The 16164-nt window shown below is 46.5% G+C and overlaps 5 protein-coding genes across 8 annotated transcripts in view; 2 read left to right on the forward strand and 3 right to left on the reverse strand.

Annotated features, from left to right (window-relative positions):
• Window positions 1-16164, reverse strand: part of LOC125768233 (protein brown) — a 120519-nt gene that overhangs the window by 98332 nt on the left and 6023 nt on the right. The window lies entirely within an intron of this gene.
• Window positions 2746-6046, forward strand: LOC125768237 (synaptic vesicle 2-related protein). 2 transcript variants are annotated; one of them, XM_049435617.1, is made up of 7 exons: window positions 2746-3194; window positions 3796-4309; window positions 4372-4496; window positions 4563-4626; window positions 4704-4829; window positions 4906-5399; window positions 5465-6046. In XM_049435617.1, exons 2-7 carry the CDS (start codon window positions 3827-3829, stop codon window positions 5757-5759), a joined length of 1587 nt encoding a protein of 528 aa, XP_049291574.1. In that variant the 5' UTR covers window positions 2746-3194; window positions 3796-3826; the 3' UTR covers window positions 5760-6046. The 2 variants fall into 2 exon arrangements, with proteins under 2 accessions (XP_049291574.1, XP_049291575.1); XM_049435618.1 differs by lacking the exon at window positions 2746-3194 and having other exon boundaries at window positions 3224-4309.
• LOC125768232 (protein MTO1 homolog, mitochondrial) lies at window positions 5947-8939 on the reverse strand. The gene is made up of 4 exons (XM_049435606.1): window positions 8236-8939; window positions 6392-8176; window positions 6263-6323; window positions 5947-6195 (listed from the first exon to the last, which is right to left on the reverse strand). The coding sequence occupies exons 1-4, from the start codon at window positions 8286-8288 to the stop codon at window positions 6100-6102; spliced, it is 1995 nt and encodes a 664-aa protein (XP_049291563.1). The 5' UTR covers window positions 8289-8939; the 3' UTR covers window positions 5947-6099.
• Window positions 9385-14078, forward strand: LOC125768240 (retinol dehydrogenase 12-like). Of its 2 annotated transcripts, XM_049435621.1 has the most exons (4): window positions 9386-10705; window positions 12795-12900; window positions 12988-13553; window positions 13631-14078. In XM_049435621.1, exons 1-4 carry the CDS (start codon window positions 10230-10232, stop codon window positions 13845-13847), a joined length of 1365 nt encoding a protein of 454 aa, XP_049291578.1. In that variant the 5' UTR covers window positions 9386-10229; the 3' UTR covers window positions 13848-14078. The 2 variants fall into 2 exon arrangements, with proteins under 2 accessions (XP_049291577.1, XP_049291578.1); XM_049435620.1 differs by having other exon boundaries at window positions 9385-10705; window positions 12795-13553.
• Window positions 14516-15978, reverse strand: LOC125768245 (27 kDa hemolymph protein-like). The gene is made up of 5 exons (XM_049435634.1): window positions 15683-15978; window positions 15144-15584; window positions 14918-15062; window positions 14714-14831; window positions 14516-14654 (listed from the first exon to the last, which is right to left on the reverse strand). The coding sequence occupies exons 1-5, from the start codon at window positions 15975-15977 to the stop codon at window positions 14637-14639; spliced, it is 1017 nt and encodes a 338-aa protein (XP_049291591.1). The 5' UTR covers window position 15978; the 3' UTR covers window positions 14516-14636.

Genomic DNA, 16164 nt, shown 5'->3' on the forward strand with positions numbered 1-16164 from the left:
GGATCGGATGCCCGTGGAGCGTTTGTTTACACATGCAAACATGTGCGCTCGTGGTATCGAGGTCGTCCGTTTGTTTTGTTTTTTTTGTGTTTTTTTTTTGCTTGGCCACGCACATCGGACATCATCCGAAATGGCGATTGCATAAGGGTGAACCGCAACTATGATTTCTTTCCCTTGCGGATGCAACACAGACCTAAGCCTCAAAAAGCCTACCAGCAACAGTCATGCGTCATTCAAAATCCGCTTAGATTGTCGTGGTTGGACATATTTCACTTGGCAGCGTTCCGACGTACGCTAGAGTTTCGTCACATGCATGCTGCGGTTTTAAGGGCTAACTCGGACTCGGTTTATGACGTTTTCGTCGTCATCCCGGCGTGTTTTCGTAGCCCGAAAAATGTTCGCCAAAAAAAAAAGAAACATCCATCCATCCATCCATTCATCCGTCCCACCAAAGTGCGATCCGATAACGAACGCGTGTGTGTTACGCGAAGGGAGTGTGTGCGAAGTGGAGTGGGTGGAACAAAAAAGGGGGGTGGAGGGGGCCAACCCAGGTGGTGTAACTAGAATTGGGTAACTCCAAAAACCGAACCAAAACCGTCCGGGTCAGCCGTCCGGGGTGCGAATGGAGACAAACTTTTTAGCAACCATTTCGTAACAAATCAACAGCGTTCCACACACTGCAGGATGGCAGTTAAATAGCAAGTGTAGCAAGTGTTAATTAAATTTACCTCCATTTCTTTCCTGCAGATGTGGGAAATTGGAAATTTGTCCCAAATTTCTCTTTGGTGTTCTACTGGGTTAATCATGATGTAAATTGAGAAAATCTATATTGAGGAAGGGATACACAATCAAAATGGTGATGAAGTCAGCTGAAGCATAAAACACCGACTCCATATGGCAAGGTGTCTTGCGATCGGTGTTACAAGCAACCGACTGCCAAGGTTAATTTCCAGCCACTAATGGATGGGCGGCAGTCGCAGAAGGGCAGAAAATCATTTCTTGACCATCTCAATGCACTCCGTACGATGCATCGGAGAATTGATAAATGTGCAATCACTGCACACCACTCGTTGACGCCCGGATGCATTGCGTTACATTGCAAATCGTTTGCGTTACTACACGGCGCATGAAGAAAAAGTCCCTTCTTCTGCAACACATGCACACGTGTGTACCGGGGGGTGTCCAAGAAAAAGCAATGGCGTTGGTGCCATTGAACGCTCGGAAGGGCAGCTTGGACTACAATTCAGGGCCAAATATAAGGTGATCAATGTTGGGAACGGGTTAGCATCCTACTACCTGCTGCAAGGTGATGTAATTGATGATAGCGTAACACAGCCCTTTTCATTACGGAAGCTAGTTGGGAGGGTCCTTGGAAGATAAGGTATTATTTGCCAAGAACCAGACTTCCAGGATGGGCTCTGTCATATTTCCGCTTGGGAAGGGTTTTGTTCGATTATGTTCCTGTAGGTCAGGTACGGCGATCACTTCACAATGAGCGTCGTTACCTCGAACTAGCACGCTTTATTACCACTTGCTTTACATTGACACAATTTTATCCATCCGGTGTCGGTCAGGAGAATAACCATCTGAGGTTAAAACAAAACGAAAAAATCTGCAAACCTTCCCGACCTTCGCCGGTCTTTCCTTTCACCCTTTGGCCATATGTCAGACCCACCAGAATATGCAGCAAAAGGGCGGTGTGCGAGCGAAGTGGAGGTGTGTTTCGCAATTGGCCTTGTAATAAATTTGCAGCTATGAAACTCACCGCAGGATCATACCTATTCTAACTGGCATCGTTATATCTGCAATCTCGTCTGCGGTTAACATGTGCAGGTGTCGTGCGGGTGTTGCCAAAGTCCGGTTTGGGACGTTTGTTTTTGGCTATCTGCTTGCTTCGGAGCTTTATTAAACAATAAATGTTAACCTTGAAAATTAAATCATTTCAAGTAACCACCAACAGCAAAAAATAAGTCAACGAATCGAGTTCAATGCATGGAAGAAATCATAATAATGGAGTGGTTATGTGATTTAGCTCCACCCTGAAGGAACCACCTGATGGTAGTACCAACTAAAGCTGATATAAAATACACTCCCATCGTTTGCTGTCTAGGTCCTAGTGGTGAAATGTCCTTGGAATGTGGTTAGACTTGTTTGTCTTGTTGAAGATCTATTTAGATTAAAATAATAACTTTCAAATGTGCGAAACATTAAGACAACTTTGCGTTACCGACAACCGTAATTTGAAATAAACGTTATCGAGTATTAATGCACAATTTCTCCACGATCGCAGTCACCATCATCTAAGTCACCCTGTACTGGGGAGACCGGTCTCCGCGGCATGTCTCTAGTTCGCGCTCAGTGTTTGCTCTCTCACGCAAATGCTGTGATGGTGTGAGTAAACCCGATCGAACTATTACAGTGGACGACAAAACGAGATATGGTTAATTATGATCGTAAAGTAAGCCTGCTTTCTTGAGGAAAATAGCAAGAATCTTTGTCTTAAATAAGAGTAAATAATAGTTTACCACAATCAAAATGATTTGATTTAAGAAAAACACGCAAAACAGTATACTTCAGCAGATTTAGAATCCATTTACAGCTACCACACACTGGCACTTGACGACCACTGGCTTGCCGGATTGCCGACCGATTCACAGCAGATCGCTCGGTCGGTCCCGTTGATTTCGCTTCGGCCAATTCATGAAGCGTCTATTGTGCATTCCGTTGGTGCGTTCCTTTTTGTAGCTGTGTGCAGAGGAAGCACTGCTTTGCTGTAGATCGTTCGGCTCGCCAGGAATGTGAATTGTCGCTGGCAACTTTGCCGTGCCTTCCAAAGTAATATTTCACAACGTGGTACATATTTTGGGAGCCGTACAGCAAATTGTCCATGTTGGGTGTGAATCTATTTGCGCACTAACTTGAAAGCTTGTCCGCGTGTAGATGTGTGTGAATGTGGGCCCGTGTAAGCTATGTAGATCGTTTGTGAAGTGATTTGTGACTGCTAGCATCCACGCATCGACGACCCAGTTCCGGTAAAGGGGGGGTGACCGTTACAGCTGATCAACGAAGACAGGAGCTAAAGTTGCAGACAAAGCTTAAATTCAGAAGTGAAGATCACCTTCCAACCGATGAGTACCACTGGAAGCATCGCAATCCAACAACAACCGATCGTTCGTTAATCGTACAACTTATTGGTAAGTATGAGCCAGGTCATTAGAAATGCATTAAAATGTGACGACAGACATCGGCTCTACGTCTTCGCCTTCTGCATCGCCGATCGCAACGCAACAAAAGCGCAAACATCGCTGCTACGAAATTGCAGCCTTTTTAGTTTGTGAAAATTGACTCCAAACTTGGAGGTTTTTCGCCCTTGTACGCGTGTGTGTGTGTGTGATCGTGATTGTGTAGGTTTTGTGGTCGTGTATTGTGCCTTTCTTTGGCCACCGTTACGAACAACAGTGTGCAACAAGTGACTCAACAAACACAACGTAACAAACAACAAAACAACCACAAAAGAAAAGCAAAGAAAAAAGGAGAAATAGAAAATGTGTGAGAAAGACCCCATTGCCAGCGAAAGCGTGCTTTGGCAAGTGCAGGTAGTGATGCGTATTGTGGCGTATAAATAAAAACACACATAGACATAGAGCCCGAACTGCGGGCCTGGTGTGGGTAGGAAAGATTTCTCGGTGTTCGACTCGTGATAGGAAGTGATAGCAACAGGGAAGGACAGCAACGTCCAAGCAAGTGACGAACCACAGCCACATCACATTAATTGCAGGTTATTTTTATCCGTAGTTCCGATCGCAAGCACACACCACACGATAGGATGAAGCCAAGACGCGTTGGAATGGCACGAGGCTATGAGGAGATGGATGGTGCAAACGTTCCCCGGCCACCCGGATCTGCGGGTACGGTTGGAGGCACTTCCGGGGCAGATTCTACCACAGCCGGAGTGGCAGGAAACCAATCCTCAACGGCAGTACCCGGCGGAACAATGCTAAGCGGTGTGGCACCAGAATTTGAGCTGGCATCGGTCAGTGTCGTACCGGACGATACGTACACAGTGACACAGGCCGTCAATGCGCTTGGATTTGGCTGGTTTCAGGTGAAACTGTCGCTGTGTGTGGGTTTGTGTTGGATGGCCGATTCCATGGAGATGACCATTCTGAGTGTGCTCGGTCCGGCACTGCACTGTGATTGGGGTATCTCCCGGTATCAGCAGGCCCTCGTAACGACGGTGGTCTTCCTCGGCATGATGCTTAGCTCCACCTTTTGGGGTCATCTAAGCGATCGGTACGGTCGCAAACCGGTATGTGAATGCGTGAAAAAATTTCCGAATATTTTTCAACCAGATTTCTGATCAAATTCCAGGCCTTAACACTGTGTGGCGTACTGCTTTTCCTGTACGGATTGCTCAGCTCCGTTGCGCCAAGCTTTGGCTGGTTGCTTCTGCTGCGTGGACTCGTCGGATTTGCCATCGGCTGTGTTCCACAATCGTAAGTCGCAATTGGGAGACAAAGTTTAAACAAAACCCATTGTAATTCATTCTTCGCCCTTTTCAGAGTAACGCTGTACGCAGAATTCCTTCCCACAAAACAGCGCGCCAAATGTGTCGTATTGCTTGATGTAAGTGGTATTCTCTCATGAAAGCTCGAAGAAGGAGCTTTATTCTCTAATCCGAAACCGTTTGCTTGTGATTACAGTGTTTTTGGGCGCTTGGAGCATGCTTTGAAGTGGCACTCGCATTGGCCGTAACACCGACGCTTGGTTGGCGGTGGTTGTTAGGTTTATCGGCTGCACCACTCTTCATCTTCGCCATAATCACTCCCGTAAGGACAATCTCTATTCCGTGAAGGTGCACCACACACCTACTAATGCTTCATCCGTATGCGTTTCTCTTTGCAGTGGCTACCGGAATCGGCTCGCTATCATGTTACCAGCGGTCAAAGCGACAAAGCACTGAACACACTCGAACAGATCGCAAAGGACAACAGGCGACCGATGCTGCTTGGGCGGCTGGTAGTGGAAGGTCCCAGTGGTTCACGGGGAAGTTTAAAGGCGTTGCTCGGCAGCTCTCTGCGACGCACCACGTTGCTGCTGTGGTTCATCTGGATGTCGTGTGCCTTCTGCTACTACGGATTGGTATTGATGTCGACCGAACTGTTTGGCGGCAAGAATAAAACCATCACTGACGTAGGCATGGCGGATGATGGCATTACGATTGACTGTCAACCGTTGGCCACTACCGACTATATGGATCTGCTGTGGACAACGCTCGCCGAGTTCCCTGGTATATTTGCGACCATTTATGTGATTGAAAAGTTTGGCCGCAAGAAAACAATGGCGTTGCAGTTTCTCTTCTATGCCGGATGTGTGCTTATGATCACCGTGACGGAAGTGTAAGTGTGCGACCATACCATACAATTGGTGGCTTTTAGTAACACTATCGTCTGTTTCATTTTAGGCGTGTATTCTTGACCATTATTTTGTTCATGGCTCGTGGTGTCATTGCCGGTCTGTTTCAGGCGGCGTACGTTTACACGCCGGAAGTGTACCCGACCGCGCTACGATCGGTCGGCGTTGGTGGCTGTTCCGCCCTAGCACGTCTCGGTGCGATGGCCACACCGTACATTGCTCAGGTTCTGTTTCAATCGTCGATCTGGAGCGCTGTGACCGTGTATGGCATATTCGCAGCGTGTGCCAGTGTTGCCTGTATGCTGTTGCCTTACGAAACGCGTGGTGCTGATTTGGCGCACTGATGGAAAACTCACCTATACTCATAACTATCAACAGAAACCTACCTCTGAACGAGATCATCAAGCCCTCGGTTAAGCCGTAGGGCCATGCGTAGTGGAATTCTGTTTCCACGACTTTGTTTTGTTTTGTTTCTACGTCGTGTGCTAAGGCTAGGAAGTTTCTTTGTACGTTGTATATAACATCTTGTCGTATAGTGCTAACCGTTTGTAACGGATAGTTATTTATATATCTATTTATTTACCATCAAAATATAACACGTTTAAAACCGACCCCGGTCAGTTTGTCCCTAGCAGTTGTTTATTGTGTAAGAGAATAGGTTCTCGGTTGTAGTAGAAATAGGCATTAGGCGAGAATACTTACTTCGTGTTGCTTTACGTATTTTACCAACCTTACGATGGACGATGGCGTTATGCCTTGGATTCGGCTTGCGGCAGCAATCTGCGCGGAGATGAAATGAATTAATAAGTGATTCATGTAGAACTCCTCACACGGACACTTTGCTTACTGTTTGGGGTTGAATTTTGACCAGCTTCTCTTGCTCTTCGAACGAAAGATTAAGAGATTTCCTTAAAATGGGAGAAAAAACTATCTTTAAAGTACGTTTCAAAATTGGCTAAGAAGCAGAATTCCTTACGAAAGGTAATCAATTGCGTCCGGTATCCTTAGGCTCTCGTTCCGTAACACTTCCTCTACTTCACGCGACTGATCCTCGATCGAAAGGCTGTACAGTGCTTCGATTTTAAGCCGCTGACAAAGCTCTGGATCGTCCTGAATCCACCCGAGCACGCTTGGTTCAACAGCGCACACTCGCTCGGTCGTGATTGCATCGTTCGAGATGGCCAACATCTCAAAGGCACTCTTATAAACGCTTGCCTTGGCCGGTGGCAATTGCATCGCTGCACGCCACTGATTGCTACCCTTCCGAACATCGCGCAACAGTTCGGTGGCTTTCGCTAATCGCTCTCTTATTGATACTGTCCTTTTAAAGCGCTCTTGAGACACCAAACCCATTGCGAAGCCTTTTTCCGTCAGTCGCAAATCCGCGTTGTCTGGCCGCAAACTTAGTCGAAACTCAGCACGACTCGTAAACATTCGGTACGGTTCGTTCGTACCAAGCGTTGTCAGATCGTCCACAAGCACACCCAGATAGGCTTCGGTTCGACTCACGGTAAGCGGTGTTCGAGAAAGTGCATTGGCCGCTGCATTCGCACCGGCAAGCAGGCCTTGTGCGGCTGCCTCTTCGTAGCCCGTCGTACCATTAATTTGTCCTGCCAAGAATAGGCCCCTGACGCGTTTGGTTTCGAGCGTTGGAAATAGTTCGCGAGGGTCCACGAAATCGTACTCCACACCGTACCCTGGACGAACGACCTCGGCCTTTTCGAGCCCCTGCAGACAGCGCACGAGCTGTATTTGCTCATCCGCCGGAAGCGTGCAGGAAAGTCCATTTGGATAGATCAACTCACTGTCGAAGCCTTCCGGTTCTAGCCATATCTGGTGCAGCTTGTGACCAAAGCGCAATATCTTTGACTCGATCGAGGGACAGTAACGGGGTCCGGTCAGCTCCTCAGTCACGTGTCGGTTGCAGTGCAGATTGCGTAGTACGATATCGTTCACCTCTGGAGTGGTTTGCGTGAGAAAACAATCGAGTTGCTGATCCGGTTCTAGCCAAACGCGATCGTTCAGAAATGAAAAAGGAATGGGAGGATTATCGCCCGGATGGCGTGGAAGTTGCTCGAAATGGATCGAATCCCGATGAATGCGAGGTGGTGTACCGGTTTTCAAACGACCCAACTGGAATCCCAACTGTTCGATGCTTTTTGCTAGTCCTATTGCCGGTTCGTCTCCCATGCGACCAGCTGGACGTGTTTCCAGTCCAATGTTTATCTGTCCCCGCAGAAACGTACCTGTAGTGATGACTAGACTGTTCGCTACGATCGTACGACCATCGGCCAGTTTAACTCCAGCCAGCTGGGGCTGTTCACTCTGCCTACTCAGCACAATGTCCTCTACCGATGCTTCGATTATGGTTAGGTTAGGTGTGTTTTCAAGCGTTTGCTGCACTTCGCGTTTGTATAACTTCCGGTCAATTTGAGCCCGTGGTCCCCACACGGCGGGTCCTTTACGGCGATTTAGCACTTTATACTGGACACCGCTTCGGTCGCAACATTGTGCACAAACACCATTGAGCGCATCCACCTCACGGATGAGATGGCCCTTGCCAATACCGCCGAACGATGGATTGCAAGACATTTCACCGATGGTGGATTGTTTCTGCGTAACGAGCAGTGTTCGTGCTCCCATCCGAGCCGCAGCACTGCATGCTTCAGTGCCAGCATGTCCTCCTCCAACCACTATAACATCGAAAGAACCACTGGCTAATGACGAAAATGTGCAACGAAGGCCATTTGCCACCAGATCACTGTAACGGAGAAACGTGAAACTAGCTTGGTAATAACTTATTATTTGTATCACACTTACATACGAGAGTTGTGCGAGGAAAATATTCGCCAAATCCGGTTTGGCCGTAACATTTCTGCACCGTTTAAAGGTGGTTTTGTTGAGCAAAAAGTATTGTTATAACACCGGTTGTTTTATTACTGCATGTTATGTTTACAAACACTCCGGGCCGTACAGTGCAGCTGTCATGCTGGTAAGACGTTTATACTAGGGGGTTGGGTTTTCATTAAAATTTTCTTTTTTTGCAAGTTCTGCGAGTCGAAATGCATCCAAAACAGTATTTGTGCAATAAAATGAAAAATATTAACTATTTTCCACTGGCTTTTCGGAATCATTTTTCTAGCATTTTTTATACAAGCTTCCCGACAGACTTTTAAAGGTTTTCCTTCGACTTTCGCCTTTTTTATCTATTTTTCTTCAGATTTTCACGAGTTTTTCCTCAAAATTTTTCATAGATATTACAGCAGTTCTCCATCGGTTTTCCAAAGATTGTACAGCATCAGTTTGTATTGGGTTTTTGGACATGCTTTTTAAAATAAGATTTCGACTAATGTTTTAGAAGTTTATCATGGGTTTTCCACGGGCATTCTTAGCACTTTTCCGTGGGTTTTTAATCAACGGCTATCCAGAAAGTTTTTAAAGGTTTTCTTAATTAAGATATCACAGTTTTCCACACTAGGTTTGCAGTATTTTCACAAGAATTTTTAAAGAGTTTTTCATAGGTTTTCCGGCAGTTTTCCACAGAGTTATCGATAGTTTTTCAACTTCCCGGGTTTCCGGGTTTCCGGTAGTTTTTCACGTTTGTCTTGATAGTATTTAAAGAGTTTTCCACTGAAGTGACTTTTGAGCCGTTTTAGGTTCGAAGTAATTTTCCAAAATAAAGCAAGCAATTACTATTTCAACTATACCTGTAACCATTTGGCCAGGGAAACAAAACATGGCAATAAAACTACAAATCTTTATATTAAACCAATAACTCATAGTGGGACATAATCAAATGGAAACACTTATTCGTTTCCTACATACCAATCGCTCAATTGCCTTGTTCAGCTGTCTCCACACCGACTCAACATCTGGCCAGCATTGTTCTCGGTGCAAAATAGCAGTTTAAAAGCTTCACTGCAGCGTGTGTTGTTTCAAACTCAGCCGAACGTACACACGCCCGCGATCGTCCATTCTAACCGCGATCACAAAATACGCGTAATGGTACAGCGAATCAATCGTCTGCCGTCTAATATCCCCACCATTCCCATCTGTGTTGGACCCTGACGATGGATGGAGCTGCTGAACAGCTCGTGCCCACGAAAACGTGTGTGCTAACGGTGGCGTCAAAGCGAATGTTGCGATCGACGCGCGAACAGCATCAGCAGCACCTTTTTGTGGTCGCGTGTTTCACGTAACAATCAAACGCACTGTACTACAGATTTTCCGTATGTGAGCTAGGAGTACGAGAATTGGGAGTAGAACGAACCTTTTTCGATATTACTGGCTCATAACGAGAAGTGTGAGTGTACCTAAAACGTGTTACTGTAGATATATTTTATACAGTGTATTATGTCAAGATTTCAACTTTGCGCCAATGGCAAATCAAAGCTTAGTGTGTACTGTTGATTGCGATTAGTGATACGCATCGCTTCGGGTTTTCTGTGGCGCGAATTAAATCATCTCGTGGTACACTTTTCCACACGATTGTGTTCGAAGTTCTGTGATATTGTGGTAGTGCGTTTGTTAAATTATATAGAACCCGCGCAAGGAGGTGGATCAATTTCGAACGAGTGTTGAAGACGTCCTTATTACCAGTCCATCGATCGATACTCATCGCTGATTCAAGCGCCGCGTTTTCCTCTATCTCGTACAGTGTGTCTGTCCCACAAAGTGCATGACATTGGAAAATATTGGCAAAACGTACGAGGCCAGTTGTCCTCGCTGGTGAATCGTGAATTATTTCCCCCACCCCCCACCCTTCCGCAGCCCGCTGCTTCTCGCTTCCACTGTGCCCTGCTGCCGCCTAATGAATGACCAACCAACATCAGCAGGAGCAGCAGCCGGGGCAGCAGAAGCATCAGCAACAGCAAGCGATTGCAATTACTATTCGGGACACATGCACCACGTCTGAGGGCGTTACGGGCGAACGGAAAGTGAAGCTAATCGTCAATCGATCGTCCCCGGTGTCGCCACCATCCGGTGAATCGAATCACAACCTTACCGATCTGGTCCCTGCGCCGGTTAGCACACCCGTCCCTACCATGACCATCCCTTCATTGCCACTAAGTCTGGATGCTAGTCCGCATCAGCCACAGCAGCAGCAGCAACAACACCATCAGCAAACGCATCCAAACCAACACCAGCAACTGCAGTACCAGTACGAACTACACCAGCAACAGTATCAGCAACGGCAGCAACAGCAGCAGCACCAGCATGACCTATTCATGATCGTCAGTATTTGCCTTGGTTCGTTCATCCTCATCTTCGCGATCGTTTACTTCGTAAGGTGAGTAAACAAAGTGCTGCCCGAGCACCGATTCGCCAATGTCGCCCGGTACGCGAATGGCGAACGATTGGCCTTCCGGTGGCGAGCATGGTTGATCACCGTCGATCGATTGCTTAATTAGAATTTGACCGTATGTGCTGCACCATTTGCAGTTTTGCTCGGAGCTCCCTCCATATCCGATCTGATAGGAATTCCTTCCGCCAAGGAAAGAATATAATTCCGCCAACTAAGCCGTACATAATGGCCAATACGAAAGAATGGAGTAGAAAAATAGCGAATCAGATTAAGCAGGTATGGGTGTTTGTTGGTTTTTTTTACTATCAACCTATACCTCGAAGGATTGCGATGATCGAGTGATAATTTTATTTCTTTTCACGCTCTTATCGCTATGAAGGGGGCGCCTGTGAGGCGATAAAGAACCCCCAAACCTATTACGCGACACAATGTTCGAGATGTTCCCAAATTTTGTACCGTCAAACATCGTTATCTACCGGTTGTGGAGGAGTCGCTTATTACACGATACCCTTGAACGCACCGTGACACGAAGGTGTAGTAGGTTCAAGTAGTTCTATTTAATCAGTTGTGTCGTGGTCGACGGTTTCCAGTGGTGCGCTTCTGTACTGTGAAAAAACCCACCGCAACATGTACGTTTTGTTAGAAACTTTTGGGCTATTTTTGAGAGCAATTGTTGTTTACTTATTCCCTGTTCTTTGTACGAGTGCGCGAATATAGCTAAATTTAAAACAAATAACATACGAAACAGGCCGGATATAGGGTGCGAAACCCGCGTCGACAGCTGTTTTGCGTCAGCCTTTTTCCCGATGCACTGGAGCAAAAGTCGTTTTGCGCTAGTTTAAATCAACTCGCAACAAACGATATGTGGCTGAATTTAATTATAGGACGGATTCGTCTACTACCCCTGCCTCTGGTCCCTTAGACGACCCCTCGTATCCATTTGCTCTGATGGCGATCATACCCGGAGGCCTTTAATTATGGTTGCATTCTATTGTTTTAAAACTCCACTGCCACGCCGTGATACGGAAAACCTGCGAAACGCGCGGTGTATTCCGAAGGTTCCGACTTGCTATCGGTTGCGCATCTCTCGCAAATCATCAACCCCGCTGCGGCATTAGCGGGCTGGAGGTTCATGTGCCATTGCAAATCACCCACCCATCAAAAGCCCATCCACCGCTGCACCATTAGAACGCGGCGAACAAATAGTGCATTTGCGTGCCGGAGTTGGATTGATCAGTGCGCCTCGTTTGCCCTTTTGCCTACTTCCCTTACGCATTCCTCTCATTGAGTCATTGCCTCTTCCCTTCCCATCCCTTTCTTCCAGAAGGGAAAGAGCTGCGAGGGAAGTTGAGAGGGGCGAATTCGTGGAAAAACGATCAGTTCAACCAACCCTGCTGCGGTAGGATCGCTTAACAACTCTTCCAAAAGGTGAATGATGTTAGACAAGCTCGTTAACTTCTGTACAAAGGTTCTTGAAATATTGAAACATTATGCTTCATGAATGAGGTAGAGATCTCTATCTAGATGGTAATAATGTTATCGAACGATCTCGATCTCGGCAATCCACGAATCTTCCACTTATCAACCAATCACCTCGTGTTTGTGTCACCTGAGTGTTTTGATATTTCTCTAGTACAAGCTTATCTAAACTCAAACCGATAGTCCGTAGAAAGAGAGTTAAAGTTTGGTTGATAAGATTCTTCTAGAGAGTGATCACTCTAATCGCTGGAATTATGATTTGTCATTTGACGCATTTGGTGATCATCATCTCCATGACCAGTAAATCTGGTCCTATTGGTCCAAAAAATTGTATAGCGCATTATATTCTCGTTATCCATCACTAAATAACCCTTCATTGTTTAGGCCATGTGTTAAAAGTAATGGGCCGCGCTATTGTTGAGGGTATTATTCACACATTAGCGTATCGTTTAGTCATGTGGCGCCAGTATCCCGGGTGTTAGTTCGTGTTGTTTTCGATGCCAAGTCATCATTGATCTGAAATTAAATGCTTTCTCTCTTCTTTTTTTGTATCTCTCCCTCTTTCTCTTTGCATTATCCTCCAACCATCTGACAGGAAATTTTTCCAGGGTGGTCAATTTAAGAACAAAGACATCCGGCTTGATGCGAAGGTCGTCATCATCACCGGTGCCAATGCGGGAATCGGAAAGGAGGCCGCCGTTGTAAGTTTTCCCATCTTGCGTACATCACAATCGATCATTGCTAGTCCTCCTACTACTACTCTATTATTCTGCGTTTATGTTCATCAGGAATGTGCCAAACGAGGAGCACGGGTTTATATGGGGTGTCGAGATCCGGCCCGGATGGAGAAAGCTCGTCAGGAGATACTGGACAAATCCGGCAGCCAGAATGTGTTCGGGCTCGAGCTGGATCTGGCCTCGTTCGAGTCGATCCGCAACTTTGTCAAGACGTTCCTCAGTATGGAGCGCCGACTGCACGTGCTGATCAACAATGCGGGCGTGATGGCGTGCCCGAAAGCCTACACCAAGGAGGGCTTCGAGATGCACTTCGGCACTAACCATTTGGGGCATTTTCTGCTTACGAATCTGCTGCTGGACGTGCTGAAACGGTCCGCGCCTAGCAGGATCGTGACGGTTTCTAGTCTCGGTCACAAGTGGGGACGCATCGACAAGGATGATATCAACGCGGAGAAGGACTACCGGGAATGGGATGCGTACACGCAGAGCAAGCTGTGCAACATTCTCTTCTCACGCCATCTTGCAAAACGGTTGCATGGTACCGGTGTTAACACGTACGCATTACACCCGGGTGCCATTAATACCGAGCTAATGCGACATCTTAATCCTTGCTTAAGGTGGGTTTTGAGCACAAGAGCTCGCGACGCTTGATGGTGACGATGGTGAATTGAAAATCATCTTTTGCATCTCACAGAACGATGGCGAAACCTGTTTTTTGGGTGTTTTTTAAAACGCCTAAATCCGGTGCCCAGACAACACTGTACTGCGCGATGGAACCAACGATTGCATCCCAGACGGGTCTATACTACAGTGACTGCAAGCAGAAGGAACCGGAACCACACGCGAAGGACGACACGATGGCAGAATGGCTTTGGAATCTGAGCGAAAGGTTGACCGGACTCTCACAATAATCTGCTGCTGCTTGTGCTGCTGGTGCTGCTGTGTGGTCCCACTTTTGGGAGCGTTATTCGCACATTCAAGGCAGTTGGCCTTTACTCATTCCACTCTTTTCCTTTCTCTTTATTTCCTATCAGTGTAAAGAACAACCGTTAGACGATAATCAATGATAGTATTGTATGTAAGGAATAGAAGAAATACAGCATTTCAAACAAAACCCGATCCTCAAAACAGACACAAAATATGACTACACATAAAAGAAATGTTTTTCATTCTTAACAACACGCGCCCATACACTCGCACACAGCTCCGCTTAGTGTAATATAACCACAATACGCTTATTATTGAACATCGATCTACTCACGGAACGCAGGAGAAAGTAAAGCAACCGTTTGATAGACCCTGTTTTTTCCTTCTTTTACTTCACGGGAATTGATAACTTTAACCGGAACTGATAACAATGTTTAGCACTGTTAAAAACCGATAGATGCATTTAATTAATTACGACGCGTTATCAGCTTAATGGCACATTCAACCCTTCTTAGTATGAGAATTCATTTAGAATAGTCTAGCTAACTATCGGAAGAAAGCAGCAAATTCCCGGGACAGTTGAAATGAGGACAAAGAAGATTACAGTGCGATGGCACACTTTCTCACTCATGGAATCACACGAGACTAACTCTCCTTTTATCGCATTTCTTTGCAACAATTTATTCAATAACAACGGAGAAAAAGCTCGGAACGTTTCCCACGTCCTTACAGAAGCTATTAGTGAGATGAGGCCTTACAGGACCATTGCTGTTTTAACGGCCCGAATTGTTCTGTAAGCGTGAAACATCGTAGCATTAACGTTTTTCAGTACTTAAAAGCTTCAACTTACCGCACACGGTGATCCCTTTCGGACGTATCGGAACAACGATTCGACTAGGTTAGCCGGTGTCGATTCGTCACATTGCTCCAGCTCCCGTACCATACAGTTTTGCAGCTTAGTAAAGTCCCTGTAAGAAGAGACAAGAGCAATTGTCAACTTGGTGTAAACACCAAGTAGTCAAAGTAACAGAACCGTATGGACAACAGAACTTACTCGCATTGCTTCGGTCCTATGACTAGCTTCGGGATGGAGGTCAGACTAGTGTCGGGCACGTAGCCCGAGAATGTTTCATTAACGCACGCAATCAAATCGTTCTTTTGCTCCAGGAAACATTCAGGTCCTTGTTCCGCGATAAATACTATTGGTGGAAATTTTACATACAAAGTTAATTCCTAATCACAACCCACAAGAACGACATCCACAATGAGCAAACGCTTACGTGCAATCTGATCACCATCCTTGTGGCATACGAAGTTCAACAGGTTCTTAAAGATATCCAAACCAGATGTCTTGAACACCTTTTCCTCTGCCTCCAGACACGGATCTACTGCGTTGGCGAACGTGTTCACGCACTCGATTAATGTGGACCGCTTGCGACAGTATTTGTTGAAGACGGTGTCCAGATCGCCGGTCGGTTTGGCGGCTTCCACTTCCTGCTGGAACTGCTCTATATCGATCAGGCTCTGCCCACACTCGACGAAAGTTTTCGCCGCTTCCTTCGCATTGTTGTACGCATCGGCCGGTGCACCAGCACTGTTGCACTTGTCTTGCAGCATCTTTTCCACCTCTTCCATGGAAGGGATGGAAAGATTTCCCGGCAGACGGTCCCGAATAGCGTCGACATCGATTTGATTCAACACGTCGGCCATTGTTGTGCAAGCTGATAAACGATACAATCGCGCACATTCACGCGCCTTTCGTTAGATAACTGATCTGGCGCCTCTAGTGATCGTGGACTGATATTCCCAGGATTCTTACCGAAAAACACTAGCACGACGGAACACAACAGCTTTCCGCTTACCATTTTTACACAAAACACACTCGGCAAAGCGCCCGAACAGACCGAAACCGTCAAGAGACAATGAATTAATCGCAACCCGTATTGGCTTTTATACGTCGCTGTTCGATTTCGTTGCAAGGGTCGTGATCTTCGGGTCTGGTGCTGCCTGCGCTCCGAAAGACGCAACGCCGCTAATCGTAATAATAAACTGATATGAGGTCTGCCGGGCACGGACGATCGCAGTGAAGGAAGATGTGCTGCGGAAACAAACATTCAACCACTCGGATCCGGAGCACAAGCCACTCAACTAGATGATCGTGTACCGCTTAGGGTGGGGATTTACTGCGCTAGTGTACGGAAGCTGGGAGTAAAGTTCGTGATCGTACCGACGTTCGTTTGGAAACGAACGTGGACCTTTGCGTACCTTCACTGCCAACGTATGAAGCCGCACTTAATTGAA

The sequence above is a fragment of the Anopheles funestus genome, chromosome 3RL, assembly GCF_943734845.2.
Source record: "Anopheles funestus chromosome 3RL, idAnoFuneDA-416_04, whole genome shotgun sequence".
Taxonomy (NCBI): Eukaryota; Metazoa; Arthropoda; class Insecta; order Diptera; family Culicidae; genus Anopheles; species Anopheles funestus.

Excerpts from the sequence above, each read along its gene's own strand:
- LOC125768237 (XM_049435617.1), top strand. The coding sequence starts at position 3,827 with ATGAAGCCAAGACGCGTTGGAATGGCACGAGGCTATGAGGAGATGGAT. Across the intron at positions 4,310-4,371 it reads ATCGGTACGGTCGCAAACCG|GCCTTAACACTGTGTGGCGT; the intron begins GTATGTGAATGC and ends ATCAAATTCCAG. Across the intron at positions 4,627-4,703 it reads AATGTGTCGTATTGCTTGAT|TGTTTTTGGGCGCTTGGAGC; the intron begins GTAAGTGGTATT and ends TTGTGATTACAG.
- LOC125768232 (XM_049435606.1), bottom strand. The coding sequence starts at position 8,288 with ATGTTACGGCCAAACCGGATTTGGCGAATATTTTCCTCGCACAACTCT. Across the intron at positions 8,177-8,235 it reads TCCTCGCACAACTCTCGTAT|TGATCTGGTGGCAAATGGCC; the intron begins GTAAGTGTGATA and ends TCTCCGTTACAG. Across the intron at positions 6,324-6,391 it reads GACGCAATTGATTACCTTTC|GAAATCTCTTAATCTTTCGT; the intron begins GTAAGGAATTCT and ends TCCCATTTTAAG.
- LOC125768240 (XM_049435620.1), top strand. The coding sequence starts at position 10,230 with ATGACCAACCAACATCAGCAGGAGCAGCAGCCGGGGCAGCAGAAGCAT. Across the intron at positions 10,706-12,794 it reads GCGATCGTTTACTTCGTAAG|GAAATTTTTCCAGGGTGGTC; the intron begins GTGAGTAAACAA and ends ACCATCTGACAG. Across the intron at positions 13,554-13,630 it reads CATCTTAATCCTTGCTTAAG|AACGATGGCGAAACCTGTTT; the intron begins GTGGGTTTTGAG and ends TGCATCTCACAG.
- LOC125768245 (XM_049435634.1), bottom strand. The coding sequence starts at position 15,977 with ATGTTTGTTTCCGCAGCACATCTTCCTTCACTGCGATCGTCCGTGCCC. Across the intron at positions 15,063-15,143 it reads GGATGGTGATCAGATTGCAC|TATTTATCGCGGAACAAGGA; the intron begins GTAAGCGTTTGC and ends TTCCACCAATAG. Across the intron at positions 14,832-14,917 it reads ATAGGACCGAAGCAATGCGA|GGACTTTACTAAGCTGCAAA; the intron begins GTAAGTTCTGTT and ends CTCTTCTTACAG.